At 56.6% G+C, this 15,740-nt stretch overlaps 2 protein-coding genes across 2 annotated transcripts; one reads left to right on the top strand and one right to left on the bottom strand.

Annotated features, from left to right (window-relative positions):
• Positions 1–760: 760 nt before the first annotated feature.
• PRAM1 (PML-RARA regulated adaptor molecule 1) lies at positions 761–9,541 on the bottom strand. The gene is made up of 10 exons (XM_074808643.1): positions 9,253–9,541; positions 6,856–7,540; positions 4,598–4,670; positions 4,054–4,166; positions 3,678–3,732; positions 3,304–3,397; positions 2,858–3,020; positions 2,193–2,226; positions 1,545–1,579; positions 761–1,058 (listed from the first exon to the last, which is right to left on the bottom strand). Exons 1-10 carry the CDS (start codon positions 9,253–9,255, stop codon positions 1,054–1,056), a joined length of 1,260 nt encoding a protein of 419 aa, XP_074664744.1. The 5' UTR covers positions 9,256–9,541; the 3' UTR covers positions 761–1,053.
• Positions 9,542–11,554: 2,013 nt separating this feature from the next.
• Positions 11,555–14,726, top strand: POLE4 (DNA polymerase epsilon 4, accessory subunit). The gene is made up of 4 exons (XM_074808581.1): positions 11,555–11,779; positions 13,517–13,601; positions 13,896–13,937; positions 14,276–14,726. Exons 1-4 carry the CDS (start codon positions 11,570–11,572, stop codon positions 14,287–14,289), a joined length of 351 nt encoding a protein of 116 aa, XP_074664682.1. The 5' UTR covers positions 11,555–11,569; the 3' UTR covers positions 14,290–14,726.
• The last annotated feature ends 1,014 nt before the right edge of the window (positions 14,727–15,740 follow it).

The following is a 15,740-nucleotide window of genomic DNA, read 5'->3' as shown; positions in this document are numbered from 1 at the left end:
GCTAATCCCCAGCACCAAAAGCTTCGGGGCTATTTGGGAGCCTTTCCCATAATGGAAAGTGACGTCTTCAACTGGTTAATCTGGGCTTGGCATCCTGCCGGTGCTGGTGCTGAACTCTCCCAGGTTAACCCTCCACCCCCCGGGATCGGGGCCGCGTGCTGCAGGCTGAGAGCAGGGATTCAGCCCCGGAACTCCCTTCCTGACACACAGTTCCTGATCCAAAAGGATCCAGGTCCTGCCACCGCAGGCTGCCACAGGATTTGTGCTCCCATCAGCTGCAAGCGCACCCCCTTCCTACCCTACACCCGTAAGGGCTTTGTGAGGGCCAGGCTTGCAAAGGAAGACTGTTTCTCAACTAATCGAAAAATTTCCTGTGTCGATTTGCACGGAGTGTCAGTCCAAGGCACCGACGGATGGTGCTGAATGTACCCACAGGAATATCTTCCCCAACAGACCAGCTCTGCAGGGAAGCTGCCCCGAGGCCACGGGATGCTGCTGGGACGCCTGGTCAATAATCATTGCTGCCCACAATATTTTAGAGTATTTCTATGTCCAGTTGGATTCTGACTCAGGCCAAGAGTCTCACTGGGGCAGGAGAGTGGTGCAGAAGGCAGCTGAAGGATGGGGCGGGGGGGTAGGGATACAGCGCTGTTCCCAGCCTGAGGATGTTCTGGGAATGGAGAAATACTAAAACTTCTCCAAATTAAAACCTCCCTGGCCCAGAGTTTAAACCGCCCACCCGCAAATAAGACCTCAAGACCCTCTCAAACCTTTGCCATGTTTTACACAGACCAAACAAAGGCACAGAGAAGACTTGACTTGAGGATCTCTTTGAAGCCCCTGCCCCTGTGGGACGGGATCCTCGCAGTCCCGCAGCATGTCGAACAGCCTTGCTGCTGTTCCGGCAGGAACACGGTAGCTTTTGCAGGCTATCCCAGAGAAAGCAGAGCTCCTTCCAAAGCAGGAGCGTGGCAGATAGTGCTTTTCACATTTCAGCCCTTGGCGAGGTCTCTGTTGGTGCTGTCTTGTTCCTTTGGCTTTATCATGGATCGTTCAACCTGCCAGACAGAATTAGATAAAATATTTGCTCATCAGCACAGCTAAAATACAGCTGTCTCTACTCAGCTCCATCTTCAGAGCCTTCTGTGAGCTGGGGGATAGAGTTTGCAGGCCAGGAGTGAGCAGCTGCATGAGAAAGGGCATCCCGAGTTGTCTGGGGGATCAGGGACATCTCAGAGGACATTGAAGGGTCCCTGGGGCTGGCAGCAAGAGCAGGGAGCAAGCTGAGAAGGGAAAGGGTTCAGGGAACTCCAAATAATTGGGAATGGAGGAACATGAGAACGTGTGGGGAACTGAGGGAAAGGAAGGGATGTCCCAGAGAGAGGGAGAGGAATCACAGAGAGAGGAGAGAGAGGGAGGGTGGGGAAGGGGGCAGGAGGGGAGGCTCTGGTGCCAGCTCGGGGACGGCTGCTGCCTGCCCATGCCGGGGAGCAGCGCCCAGCACCTGGTGAAGGGGCCACAGCAGCGGTTCCTTCCTCACCTACCGTAAATCTCAACGTCGTCATAGATGTCAGTGTCCCTGTGAGGAAAAAGACGGGGTGCTGTGAGCAGTCTGGTCTCCCACATCCCTCCCCCATCCTGGTGCCAAGGCAAGGGCCAGCTCCTGCTGCTGCATCTGTCCCGTCTCTCCTGACATGTCTATGGGCACTGGTTGTTCACCGCCCAGCCCCGTCCACCTCCGCCCAGCTTTGTGCTTTCCCCACAGCGATGGGACCCTCCGGCGCGGGGTGAGCACGGCTCTGGCCCCCTCACATTGCGCGTGGATGGTGGCCTCGTCCCGGCTGCTGAGAGCCACGGACCCGGCTGCGCAGAGGGGCAGCGCTGGCCCGTTGCGACGTGCAGTGGCAGCACCTGAGCAGGGTCTGGGCAGGTCCCATGGGAGAGACCACAGCTTGGGGGGTGCTCACAGCACCCCAGGGAGTTGCTCCCAGTATCAGAACCTCTCCTGACACCAGAAATGGCAGATTCCACTCCCAGGGTAACCAGCCGGTGTTGTGCTTATGGTCACTGCCCAGCTCGGGTATTTTTGAGTTGGCACCCAATGGCCAGGGCTGGTTTGGTGCTGGGCATTCACTGGGCAATTGCTACAGCTGGTGGAGAGGGGAGGAAGGGGGCAGGGAAGGAGTACTCACAGGTGTAGCATCACGGCCCGGGGCACATAGCCATCTGCAACAGAGAGAGGAAAAGCACATCAGGTTGTGTCAGGAGCCAGGGCACGAGCGGGGACTCACCCCAGCACCTGCCCCTGCTCAGGACAGGCAGAGTTTAACATCTCACATCCTCAGGGAGAGCTGGGGGCAAGGAGGAGCCCGGCTCTGGGAAGCCAAGCTAGACCCTTGGGAAGAACCTGCTTGGGGCAATACAGGGAATGGGCCTGCCAGGCTGGGTGGCAGCTGGCTGGGAAGAGCCTGATCCCCATCTCTCTGCCTGGGGCTCTGCAGCCCATTTCATCTGAGCATCCTTCAACACAAACGTGGCTTCTGGAGCCCATGCCTACAGCAAAGCCTGATGTGCCAGGCTGGTAGCCAAGAGACTCCGGGAACTGCCAAGGCCTGTAGCAGAGGGAGACGACAAGCCCAGCTAACAGCAGAAATGCTGGTGCTGACTGGGAGGAAGAGCAGGACGTTTGTGCAAAGAGAAGTGGGAACATTTGAGACCCAGGGTACCTGTCAGGGCTGTCTAACAGCAAGGGATGTCTCCTGCTGTCTACCGGGGGGTGTGCGCATGAAGGAATTGTTCCCAAAAGTGTGTGCTGGGATCTCCACTGTGGGCAAAGCCTCAGCCCCCACAGACTTACACCTCCTCTGGCTGTTTCGGCAGAGGATTTGCTCCTGATTTGTAAACTGAATGACATCAAGAATTTCTCCTCGTCTTAGCGGCAGGTTCTTCCCTCCACCCCTCTTCTCCGTTGTTGCGGGGTCAACCATCATCTGAGTCAGGACATTGATGCTTCCTTCGAACTGAAACACAAACAGCAGAGCTGCAGCTTGGCAGTTGCCCCAGGGGAGTGTGAGCTGGGCAGCTCCAACCACTCTCCCTTCTGGGAGAAAGCAGATCCCTCTCCAGCAACTGGGCAGCGGGACTGGTCAGATCTGGGGGTGTTTCAGTGGGGAACAGGGCAGGTGTGACAGGGGTATCGGCTGCTTTCTGCAGAGCACAGCTCCTCTCTGCCACTGCGTTGCACCCTTCCCGGGAGGTGAAGGGGGGGCTTAGAGGGATAAGCAGTCACTCGTTGCTGCTCACCTTGAATTTCTTCTGAAACTCCCTGTCCGCCTTCTCTTCCTTCTTGCATTCCTTAAGTGTCATTGGCTTCATCTTCCAGGAGACCTGGGCTTCTCTGCAGAGTCATTGAGTCACAGGAAAGCTCAGCTGACCCCCTGCTCTGCTCCCTCCCTTCCCCTTCTCCACAGCCCTGGCTGCTGCCCCATCACATTCCTCTGCACCAGCTCGGGGGCTGCTGGGACTCTTGGGCCAGGTTTAAACCTGCTACTTGCACTCTTCACCATGGACATTTCTAACACAAGCCCAGTAGAGACCATTAAATCACCAGCTCTGTCAAAGCAGCAAGGAGCCCTGGCCATTTTGGGACCCTTAGAAAGAGTAAAAACCCATGTTACCTCTGTGCAGCTGCCAGCAAGGCAACCCTCTTCGAGGCTCGACCAGCACCTCCACCTGTAAAACCAAACCCCGGGAGAGGTGCTGCCGTGAGGCTGCTACAAGGTGCAGACACCCACTGAGACAGGACACAAGACTGAAACAGCAACAAGAGCCTTCTCCTCCTGGGACCAAACCCTGAGTTTGCCCCCGAGTGTGGCGGGGATCAGGGTTTCCCATGCCCATTTTACAAGGCAGCAGAGAAAGCCATCACCCTCCCATGCACGGGAGTGGCGGGCTCAGTGCAGCTCTGCTGCTGTCCATGGCTCAGTGGGGCCTCAAGGCTCACCGAGCTGCAGCGCTCACCCCAACCAGCACCCCAGCCCCTCCCGTACCCACCTCCTCTGGGGCAAGGATGTGCTGGCAGCCGGGACATGGTGGGCAGCAAAAAGCCTTGACCTTTCCTGATCAGCCCAACAGGCTCTACGTCATCGTATATCTCATCTTCATCCCTGCGATGAGGCAGACAGAGATTAGGAAGTCCTGTTGCAGCAACAGCACCGGGGCCAAGGGCAGGATCAAGGCTGCCAGGAGAAGGGTGGGCAACAGGCAGTTGGGCTGTCCGTGCGTTGGCCCCGGGTCTGGGGAAGAGTGGGACGGCAGCTCTGTGCCACATGCCAACAGCTCCTCCCAAGGCTCAGCAACACGGCACAGCAGCCTGGGGTACAGGAGGGGGGCAGCGGGGTGTGACGGCAGCAACCAGACCTGTGCGGTAACGCGGCCCAGGAAGGACAGCTGCCTGCACAAGGGGCTGCCCCATGCTGGGCTCCAGGAATAGGCAGGAAAACCCAAGGATCCTCTTGCTGTTCCCTCTTGTGCCCTTCCCACTGGGTCAGGACAGCCTGGAAGTCACCTAGAATAAACGCGCTGCCTCGGTCCTTACCCAGCTACACTCGCAGCATTCCGCGGGGGGAACCGCGCCGGGGCTGATGCAACGTAGCCTGGTTTCAAGTAACCTACGGCAAAAAGAGGAACAGGAGGGAGCAGTGAGAGATTATCTGATGCAACGTAGCCTGGTTTCAGGTAACCTACGGCAAAAAGAGGAGCGGGAGGGAGTGGCGAGAGATTATTTCATATTTTCTCCTCGACTCTCACTCAGCCTGAGGTCAGAGCCGCCCTGGGCTAGATTTAGTGCAGAGGGATGCAGGGAGATAAAACTGACTGCACATCTGGATCTAGAGAAGAGTTTTTACTCCATGGCCCACCGGGGCATGGCTCACCAGGGAGCTCACTGGGGAGCTTTAATAGATATTTTCCTGTTCTTATGTCCCTAATGTTGCTTCCTCCCTGGACCAGTGGTGAAAGGGGAGGGGAAGAGGCCAAAATGAGTATTTTGAATGTGGTAAAAACTCTAAACTCCAGATCTGTACCAGAATCAGGACAAATCCTGGATATCTCCATGTGCTCAGGAGCATCATCAGCCAGAACGTGCTGCTGCACCTTGTACGATCACCAGAATGCTGACATCCCTGCTCAGAGCCCATTATTTTCATCACCAGCCTGGTCACCAAACCAATCAACTGGCATGAAGATCCACGGTACAACATCGCAGCTTTGCTGGGTTATTGTACCAAGTAATGCACAATCATATACCAGGCCCTAAAAATTGTAAGATTGCCCTAAAAATTAACAAAAATAACCAAATCAGGGTGGGGGTGTAATTCTAGATGTTCAAACTTGCCTCAGTACCCATGAGACAAATAAATACTTGAAACCCTCTGGTCTGTAGGACACATGGAGAGATCACGCCCTCCTCTGCCAGGGCCACTCAGCCCAGGGCCGGGGCCGGTCTCGGTGGGTGAGCATCTCCCAGCACAACAGCACGGCCGGGCCTGAGAAAGGCCTCTGAGAGCTAACACAAAAATAACCTCTTATAACATAAACAGCTAGGTTTTGCAGTTCTCATAAGGAATGGAAGAGAGTCTCTACTCTCACGGTTGCTCTCTACCCCGTGGCTGTGGCATGAGCCATCCTTTAAACAGGGCAGTGGACAAAAACTTAGAGGAGTTGAGTTGGATTTGAAACAGGTTTCATCACCCAGAGTGTGGATTAGCAGAGCGGCAGCTATCAGAAACCAGCAAATCTGCCTAGCTCTGGAAGGCCACTGTGGAGTGTGGCAGGGCTCGTGCTGAACAGAACCACCGTGCCCAAAAGGCACCAAGCCCTGCATCCCACGGACAGCCGGTGAGGAGGGCACCAAGCCAGCACCATGGGCTCCGTGACCACAGCTCCAGCTGTGCCTGGGATGGCTCGGAGGCTCCCTCAGGCTTGGAGGAGGCTGGTGTGGCAGGCAATGTGCTGCCAGCTTCAGAGAGCCTCTGTCCCTTGGCCAAAGGGTGTGTGAGTGCTTCTTGCCCATGGGATGGAGACCAGCTCTGCTTCCCACCAGCCAGGCTTGTCTGCTCTTACAGCCACACAAGAGTGGACTGGTTGGAAAGGACCTCTGGAGTCTCTCATCCAGCCTCCTGCTCAGAGCAGAGCTGGCCTCAGAGCTAGAGCAGGTTGTTTAGGGCCTCATCCAGGTGACAAATGAATATCTCCAAGGATGGAGATACTCATCTCCCTGGTGCTGGCAGCAGGGCTGCATCGCTCTCACAGGAAAGAGACGTCTCCTAATATCTAACTGGAATTTCCCCTACTACAGCTCATACCCGTCGCCTCCAGTCCTGCTCCCAGGCACCTCTGGGAAGAGTGAGTCTTCTCCTCCCGTTAGGTAGCTGTGGGCAGTGAGAGGATCTCCCCTTCACCCTCTCTCCTGGCTAAACAAGCCTGGGTCTCAGCCTCTCTTTCCCCACGTGCTCCAACCATCTTAGTGCCCTGCACTGGGCTCACTCCAGTTTGTCAACATCCCTCATGTTACTTACTCCAACCCTACTCCCTGCAAGCACCCCAGAGCCTGATACCTGTCCCCAGCCAGGAACAAGGCACTTAGTCCCCTTCGTTTCTTCAGCTGCTGTTCTTCTCTCATTCCTTCCCGCATGCCATGTCTATAGAAGCCCCTTTCGCATTACCAGCCCCCACCTCTCCATTGGCCCCCTCAATATTTTCATCTCCTAGGAGCTCCAGACTCTAACTGGGGAGATTTTCCTTCCTGAATGAGTGGCATCCTTCTCTGGGGGACTTGCAGGTGCCTGGCCGTACCCAGCTGAGCGCTCCTTGGCAGCTCCGTAGCAGGACGGACCGGCGTCCCAGGACATGCAGCTGCACGGAACTTCTCCAGATCCACAACAGGCGGGCGCCTGGGCTTGGCCGGCCTCACTCCCAGCGCCTTGCTGTGAGGCAAAGGCTTCCTCCGAGGCAGAGCTGGGTGCCCTGTCCCATGGGGGCTCCCCACAGTGTCCAGGGAGGCTGCAACAGCCGCGGCAGTAACTGCTGGAGCACCCTTGTCTTTGATGAGTGACCGTGTCTGCTGGGCTGAGTTTCTCTGGGGAGGATTGGAGGTGGCTCCCGCCTCCTTGTTCAACACGTCTCCTCCTCCTGGCCTTGCAGGGGCTGGGTGGATGCTGGAGTCTTGAGCAATCCCCTTCTTCAATCGCAGCATCCATCCTGGGGTCTCACCGACAGGATGAGGAGGGAAATGCTGTCCCGCACTTTGACCTTTCCTGTGAGATGGAGAAGCCCTGCTGAAGTCCACCCTCCTGGCCCGGGGGGGCTCTGGAGGTGGCTCGCCCTTGGAGCCCGGTGTGGGGGTCTGTCCTGGCTCCGTTGCAGGGGATGCTGCAGAGCGACTCTCTGGCCAGCCACCCACTTCAGGAGGGTCTTTCCTGTTCCCTTGGAGCTTTGCCCGCAGGTGCCTCACCACAGCCTCTTTCCCCTCCAGATGTGTCTGTGACCATTAAGAAAAATTCCAGTTAAAACACCATGGAGGAACATGAATCCAAGTCCCCCCTGGGGAACACAGTACTTCTTCAACATGGCCTGACACTAAGCCTCCTCCATGAAACGTGGTCTTTGATCAAAGCGGTCCTGGAACGTGTTTGAGAAAACAACACGGGGCTGTACCAGATTGGAACAAGTCCCACCATCGTAAGGGCATCCAGGAGGTGTTTCATGGAGTCTTTTGGTCTGATCTACCCTTCGTCCACTACCAGGGACCATCAAAACAGAGGGATTGGGTGGGGTATTATACCCTACTAGTAGCAAAGCTCCTGAGGGCAGAATCTGAGATCTAGAGATTGCCCAGGGCTCAGATGAGAGCAACCTGCCTTGCCCTGGTCCTAGTTCCCATGAAGTCCATGGTGAACCTGGGGCAGTAGGGCAGGAGTTGGTGGGGGAGACCCCACAGAGCCATCAGCATCCCTCCCTGGAGGAAAACCCAGGACGGCGCTGCTGAAACTCATCCTGCCAAAGCCCGCGTGCAAAGAAAAAGGCCAAGAGGCAGCAGACCTGCCCTACTTTTCTGACCAGAGTGTTTCCTGTGTGGCTCACACTGTGAACTGGGACATACTGGCCCCAGTGCAGAGCTGCCCCTGGCTTCCTGAATGACCCAAAAGCATCTTTTTTCTGAAGCCTCCAGAGAAAGGCTGCCAGGAGGAGGCTGAATGACTTTTGGAAGAAGAATGCGAGGTTTAAGGTACGGCACAACGCTCAGGTGGGATGGGGTTACGTTTTTCCTAAATTCTCAGATGGAACTTATGGGCGGGATCATCTTACCCTCTCTCATCTTTCTCCCACCCCCTTGTCCCTGGACCACAGTGTCCCTTTGCACCGGAGCTGGCTGCTCCCTTGCCCTTGGCAAGCCATAAGCTTCAATTTTGAAGTTCTCATCCCTCTGGGATTTCAGTTTGGGTTTGTGCTTGCGTAATTTTTTTCTTTCGCAACTGAAGGGCTAGTATGCAAAGAACTTAGTGCAATATTTTTAGACATAAGTGCTCAAATGTTTATATGCCTAAATAAGTGCAAGTTCCCTTCCCATCCCCAGGCAGTCACCGCAACTTCCCTGGTAAATGCTGCAAATGCAGCACTGAGCATAGCCTGTGGTAAAGCAGCACAAATTCGCTGTTTCCTGCGCACAAGGAAGTGGGGCTTTCACCCAAACTAGTGAAAAAGCACAACTTTTTCCAGATTCCTAAATATGCTGCTGGGATTTTTGGCACCTGAATGATTCAGAGGTTTGTAACCATCAATTTTGGAACCGTTCCATGAGCTGGGACTTGCACAGAGCCCTCAGGTGTACCTGTGGGTTACAGCACTGCTGTCACCACAACCAATTCCATGTTTTTCAATACATTTTGCACCAGTGGGTGCTCTCCTAGACTCAGTGGCAGGGTGTGGCCTCCTCGTCTTTCCAGATGTTTATACCCAGCCCAACGTCACCCAGCAAATCTTGCACTGAGCCCAGGAACTGGTCAGAGCTCCAAAGATCTCTGACCAGCTCAGACATACAGGAGGACTTTGTCTTCCAGGAGGAGCGAGGGTCTCAGCAGGATCCAGCCCCTCGCAAGGACACTGCCAAAACCCTTCCAAGCAGGAGACACGGCTCCGCTCCCCGCGCCCTGTCCCCAGGTCCAGCACAGCCCAGGTCTGGTTCTTACTCACCATTTTCCATCAGCAGATGCTTTCCTGCGTGCTCACCTCCTCTCTAAAGACCACCAGAAGCATCCAAGCAGGAGGACTTGTGCAAGGTGAGCCTCTCCAAAGTCCTCCTCCCCTGAAACCAGAAGCTCTTTCCTAACGGTTGGTGAGAAGCTGAGTGCAATGCCAGGAAGTCGCTGTAGCCTGACCATGAAATAGCACGAGGAGGAGGAGGCGGAGGAAGAGGAGAAGGAGGAGGAGCAGCTCTCAGTGCACCGCTAGCTTGGACTCTGTTGCTGTTGGGAAGCTTGAAGCCCACTGAGCCCTGCTGCCCGTAAGTCTCATCCAGAAAAGAGCCTGGGATTCAGGGAGCGACTCTGGGACCTGAGGGACAGGCTGCCGCGAGGACTGGGAGGGCAGGTCACGTTCTCATCTGATGGTGGCCGACGTGAACCCGCTGCAGCTCAGGTCCTCAGAGCCCACAGGACCTGCCGAGGGTGGAGGCGATTTGCAGGGGTCACACGGCTGAGCTCTGCAGGAGCGCAGGAAGGCCGGGGGGAGGGCTACAGCTTCCAGAGCATCCGAAACTGGGGGACATTTGTTCCGTTGAAGAGCTGACCTCTGCTGTGAAGCGCAGCGCGGCGCCGAGTTGGGTCATCTCTGTGTTGAAACACCCCCGTTTCACTGTTTATTGCCTCAGATTGCCTCCGGCACAGGAAAGGTCTGAGAGGTTGAGTAAAGCCCCATGGCAGGGATACTCTGGTGGGCTGCGGACAGGTAGCGATGTCCCTGCCCCGGGGCAGTGTGTGCCTCCAGCCCTTTGAGATGATGTCACAGAATCACAGAATCATTCAGGGTGGAAAAGACCCTTGGGATCATCGAGTCCAACCCTCAGCCCGACTCTACAAAGTTCTCCCCTACCCCACATCCCCCCACAGCTCATCCAAACGACCCTTAAACACACCCAGGGATGGGGACTCCACCCCCTCCCTGGGCAGCCTATTCCACTCTCTGACCACTCTTTCTGGGAAACATTTTTTCCTCCTGTCCAGTCTGAACCTCCCCTGTTGCAGTTTCAAGCCGTTCCCTCTTGTTCTGTCACTAATTCCCTGGGAGAAGAGACCAGCACCAACCTCTCCACAACGTCCTTTCAGGGAGCTGTAGAGAGTGATGAGTCTCCCCTCCCCTTCTCCTCCTCACACTGAACAGTCCCAGCTCCTTCAATCTCTCCTCACAGGATTTATTCTCCAGGCCCTTCCTCAGCCTCGTTGCCCTCCTCTGCACTCGCTCCAGCCCCTCGAGATCTCTCTCGTGTTGAGGTGCCCAAAACTGGACACAACACTCCAGGTGTGGCCAGGGGGACTATCACCTCCCTGCTTCTGCTGGTCACACTATTTCTAATCCAAGCCAGGATGCTGTTGGCTTTCTTGGCCACCTGGGCACACTGCTGGCTCATGTTCAGCTGTTTGTCAATGAGAACCCCCAGACCCTTCTCTTCCAGACAGCTCCAGCCACCCCTCCCCGAGCCTGTAGCCATGCAGGGGGTTGTTGTGGCCCAAGTGCAGGACCTGGCACTTGGCCTTGTTGAAGCTCATCCCGTTGACGTTGGCCACCGATCCAACCTGTCCATGTCCTGGCAGCGGTGCCTGCAGCGGCTGCTGCCAGCGGATGGTGTTAAGGACACGATGGCACGTCAAGGCTGGGACAGGCACGTGTTGGCTACGGGTGGCACCTGCAGGGTCCTGCGGAGTGGGGTGGGTGCCCAAGGTGGGTGCTGGAGGGTTGGATCCCACCAGCCGGAGCTGGGATGGGGAGGGGGTGCCAGGAGGTCCCACACTGGACCCTGGGGTGCCACCTCCTCACAGAGGGGGGTCCCCATTGCCACCTGCTCCGCTGCTCCAGTGCCACGGGGTGGGCAGAGCCCTCTTCAGAGGGAAGAGGGGGCCGAAGGGCGGTGTTTGGGGGACAAGGGGTGACGGGGAGGCCCCAGGGGCCATCTTTGAGGAGGCCAGGGATGATGGGGAGCTGAGTCTGGGGGGCCGGGGAGGCAGAAGGGCTGTGTTTAGGGGAGCTGAGGGTGACGGGAAGCTCGAGGGCCACGTTTGGGGGTTTGGGGAGGACGAAGGGCCGTGTCTGGGCGTGGCGGGGAGGTTCAAGGCCCGTGTCGTGGGGACGGGGAGGCTGAACCCCCCCCCCCCCCCGCCTCTGCCGGCACAACCGCTCCGCGGGCGCCGGGCCCCTCCGGGCGGAGACTCCGCTGCGACCCGCGGGGCCGGGCCCTCCCCCGCTCGCCCTTCCCGTCCCCCCCGCGGCCCCGCGCAGGCGCGGCCCTCGGCGCGGGATGGCGGCGGCGGCGGGGGCCGTGCCGGTGCCTGTGGCGGGCGCGGAAGCGGCGGGGCCGGGGGACGAGGCGGCGGGTGCGGGGCCGCCGGGGCCGGGGCCGGGCCGCCTGGCGCGGCTGCCGCTGGCGCGGGTGAAGGCGCTGGTGAAGGCCGACCCGGACGTCAGCCTGGCCAGCCAGGAGGCCGTCTTCGTGCTGGCGCGGGCCACGGTGAGGGGCGGCGGCGGCCGGCGGGCGCGGGAGGCCCGGCGGCCTGTGCGGGGCCCGGAGGCGGCGGGGAGGCCGCTCCCCCCCCCCGGCTGCTGCTGCGGGGCCGGGCCCCCGCGCTGAGGGAGCGGCTGGGCCGCGCCGGGCCGGGCCGGCGCTGGAGGCCCCGGGCGCTGCGCTCAGAGTCTGTGGGGTGCGGAGCCGCTCGTTTGGCTCTGAGAGTTTCTTTTTTTTTTTTTTTTTTCTTTTTTCGGTGCGTGTGAGGGGTTTCTCCCCCAGCTCTCCCAACCCGGCCGGGCAGCGAGGGGCGCAGCGGGGCGGGGCCGGCTGTGCGGGGCTGGGAGCCGCGGGCAAAGCCGAGTGAGCCGCCCGCCGCACCGAGCCCGCTCCCGGCGGCGGGGGAAAGGCCCCGGGGCTGCCGCGCTCCCCGCGGTGCGGCCGCTGCTCCGGGCACGGCTCCTCCCGCAGCCGCTCGGCCCCGGGCCCGGCGGCCGCCAGACGCCTCAGCGCCCGCGGGGTGGATTTCCCGCTTACCCGGGTCGAGGGTTTGCGATGTGGAAATCAGAGCAACGTGTAGCAGAGGGGTTTTTCCTCCTTTGGGAAGCCCGTTGCCCAGGCGAGGTGTGTTTGGTGGCTTCGGCGTCGTGTGGAAGCATCCACGGGCGGGCTCTGGGCTGGCACAGGTGACTCCTCGGCCTGCGGCTGGGCCCTGCGTGCCACAGCGGAGGTGTCGGCTGGGTGGCACACGAGGGACCTGGGGGGGTTGATTGCCAGCGGCTGAACATGAGCCAGCAGTGTGCCCAGGTGGCCAAGAAGGCCAATGGCATCCTGGCTTGTATCAGCCATAGCGTGGCCAGCAGGGACAGGGAAGGGATCTGACCCCTGTGCTCGGCACTGGTGAGGCCGCCCCTCGATGAGTGGGTTCAGTTTTGGGCCCCTCACTCCAAAAAGGCCATTGAATGACTCGAGCGTGTCCAGAGAAGGGCAACGGAGCTGGTGCAGGGTCTGGAGCACAGGTCTGATGGGGAGCGGCTGAGGGAACTGGGGGGGTTTAGTGTGGAGAAGAGGAGGCTGAGGGGAGACCTCATGGCCCTCTGCAACTCCCTGACAGGAGGGTGCAGAGAGGGGGGATGAGTCTCTTGAGCCAAGGACCCAGCGGCAGGACAAGAGGGAATGGCCTCAAGCTGCGCCAGGGCAGGGTCAGACTGGCTCTTAGGAAGGATTTCTTTGCAGAAGGGGCTGTTGGGCGTTGGAATGGGCTGCCCAGGGCAGGGGGGGAGTCCCCATCCCTGGAGGGGTTGAAGAGTCGGGTTGACCCAGCGCTGAGGGATCTGGTGGAGTTGGGAACGGTCAGGGGGAGGTTCATGGTGGGACTGGAGGAGCTTCAAGGGCTTTTCCAACCGAGATGATTATGTGCTCGACCCTCTTCATCTGCTGGGCACAGGGCACCTTTCCTCCTTCAGAAGGTGCCCTGCGAGCAGCTGGTGTGTAGCTGCTTTCCCAGACATGTTCAGAGCAACCGCCTCTGTCCAGTGGACCGTCAGCCTCCTCTCCTCCCTTGTCACCTCTCATGTGCATCACTGTTCAGCAATTCCATTTGTTATTTTCAGAGCTATTTATTGTAAAGGGGAAATTTTAAGATGGAGATTCTGGTTTCTTCCTGAAGTCTTGTAGGACCTTTCGTTTCCTCTCTTCCCTCTCTCGTCCCCTGGGTGAAACTGTTTTGGTTTTGTGTTGCAGGAGTTATTTGTTGAAACCATAGCCAAAGATGCTTACGTGTATGCTCAGCAAGGAAAAAGGAAAACTCTGCAGAGAAAAGACCTGGGTATGAGAGCATATTCTGTTCTGTCCTTACCAAAGGGTTGCTGGGGTGGAGGATTTTTCCACCTGTCCCAGTGTGATGAAGCAATCATAGGTGCTTCTTTCTTTGAAGATGGGAGAGAAAAAATTCTCTTCTACCAAATATTACAGTAATAATTTCACACACCAGCTCCAAAACAAGCAAACCTCTTTGAAATTGGTCACTGTACTGTGATGTAATCTCAGATGCTGCTGTTTGAAGCAGATGCAAATATGGAGTCGGTTTATCTATGTTAATTGCTTTCAATTTGCTTTGCAGATAATGCCATTGAAGCTATCGATGAATTTGCTTTTTTGGAAGGTGAGTTTCTACTTGGTTTCAGTGTTTTGTGTAATCTCCTTCTTGGGAGAGAAAGAACTTAATCATTTGCAGAGTCCTCTGTTTCCACGTCTTTAATAATTAATAGCGTAACTTGTTATGCCCGTCTCTGAGAGGGGAAATGCAAATCAAGTGGACCCTGAGACACCTACAGTACTTTTTAGCTAGATTTCGTTTTACTTGTGTGATTTGCTTAAACTTTAAAAAGTTACTGCTTGTTCTTCCTTTGGCAGCTTGTAAATAAGTCTCATTTGTTCACATAACTGCTTTTCTGATTCCTGACACTACAGTTTGGGTTTGGTTTTTTTTTTCATTTTTAGGTACTTTGGACTGAGCTGGACAGAGATGGAGCTTTCTAGAGGAAGAGACTGCAGAGATGGACATGGGGTGGAAAACGGGACATTGAGAGTTTGAAAATAATTCCTAGAATTGAGACACTGAAATGGCAACCATAATATTTTGTATAAAGTTTAAGTTGTTGTAAGTTCTTTATTTAAAATGCATATTTTTTCATAAATATTTTGTATGTCACTTAACTGTGCCCTGCTGCCGTGGTGCAGGCTGCTCTCCAGCTTTGGCGCGGTCACAGCAGTTGCTCGGAGCGGTGGTTCCTGCCTCTCCAGGTGCTCAGCAGCACCTCAGAGCCGTGACTGGAGGGTGGCTCAGCTCAGCTGCCTGGGCATGGTGAATTTTTTTTATGGAAATGTAGTTTTCTTTGTATATGTTTGTTTCTTGGCCAAACACAATTAAATTTTTTATTTTTTTTGTTGAGCAGCTGTCCTGATGTCTCCTCGGTGCTGCTGGGGTGAAGGGGCTGGTGTTCCTGTAGCACTGTGGTAAATGGCACAGTTTGGGAGGGATGCCTCTGATAGCATTTTGCTTTTGATAATTGTGTCCTCGAGGCATCTAGCTGGGGATGAGTCTCCTGAACCAAGGAACAAGCGATAGGCCAAGAGGGAATGGCCTCAAGCTGCGCCAGGGCAGGGTCAGACTGGCTCTTAGGAAGGATTTCTTTGCAGAAGGGGCTGTTGGGCGTTGGAATGGGCTGCCCAGGGCAGGGGGGGAGTCCCCATCCCTGGAGGGGTTGAAGAGTCGGGTTGACCCAGCGCTGAGGGATCTGGTGGAGTTGGGAACGGTCAGGGTGAGGTTCATGGTGGGGCTGGAGGAGCTTCAAGGGCTTTTCCAACCACGATGATTCTGTGATCCCATGAAGCCCAGCTGTCCTCCAGGAACTATGTATGAGCTCCAGGGAGCCTTGGCTTCTTCCTAGGGGTGTGCAGCTACCACAAATTTCTGTGATTGCTGCACCTCTAAGTAATTGTAACCAAAAAAAACCCCACCCCCACCCCCAACCCCTTTTTTTGAATGCCACAGTGTTGTCAGATGCATTACGCTGCCGTCACTGTTCTGTGCGCTCTCATTCCCGAATCTGGCAAAACAAATTAACGAATTTCCCTTGGAACTGGATCTGTCCCCTGCCATGTGCACTTGGCCCAGTTGGTGCAGAGATCCAAACTTCTGTAATTAAGAGCCACATGCATTAAGTGTTCAGGACATACAGCTGCCCTCAACTAGCGTGTCCCTGCGAGTCCCTTCCATCACACAAGCACCATCTGTGACTCGCCTCTTTCCAGGACTTGGGAGACTTAACATGTCCTTACGTGTATTTAAGCTAGAAAGAAGGGTGCCTCCTCTTGGCTCCAGGGCTGGGTCGCGCTGAAAAGAGTCAAAAGCAGAGCTGCAAGGCCTCACCCTGCGGTGGGGAACACGCTGTCGCTGCTGACA

The sequence above is a fragment of the Strix aluco genome, chromosome 29 (genome assembly GCF_031877795.1).
Source record: "Strix aluco isolate bStrAlu1 chromosome 29, bStrAlu1.hap1, whole genome shotgun sequence".
In the NCBI taxonomy this organism is placed as follows: Eukaryota; Metazoa; Chordata; class Aves; order Strigiformes; family Strigidae; genus Strix; species Strix aluco.
This window is presented reverse-complemented; position numbering and strand designations above follow the sequence as displayed.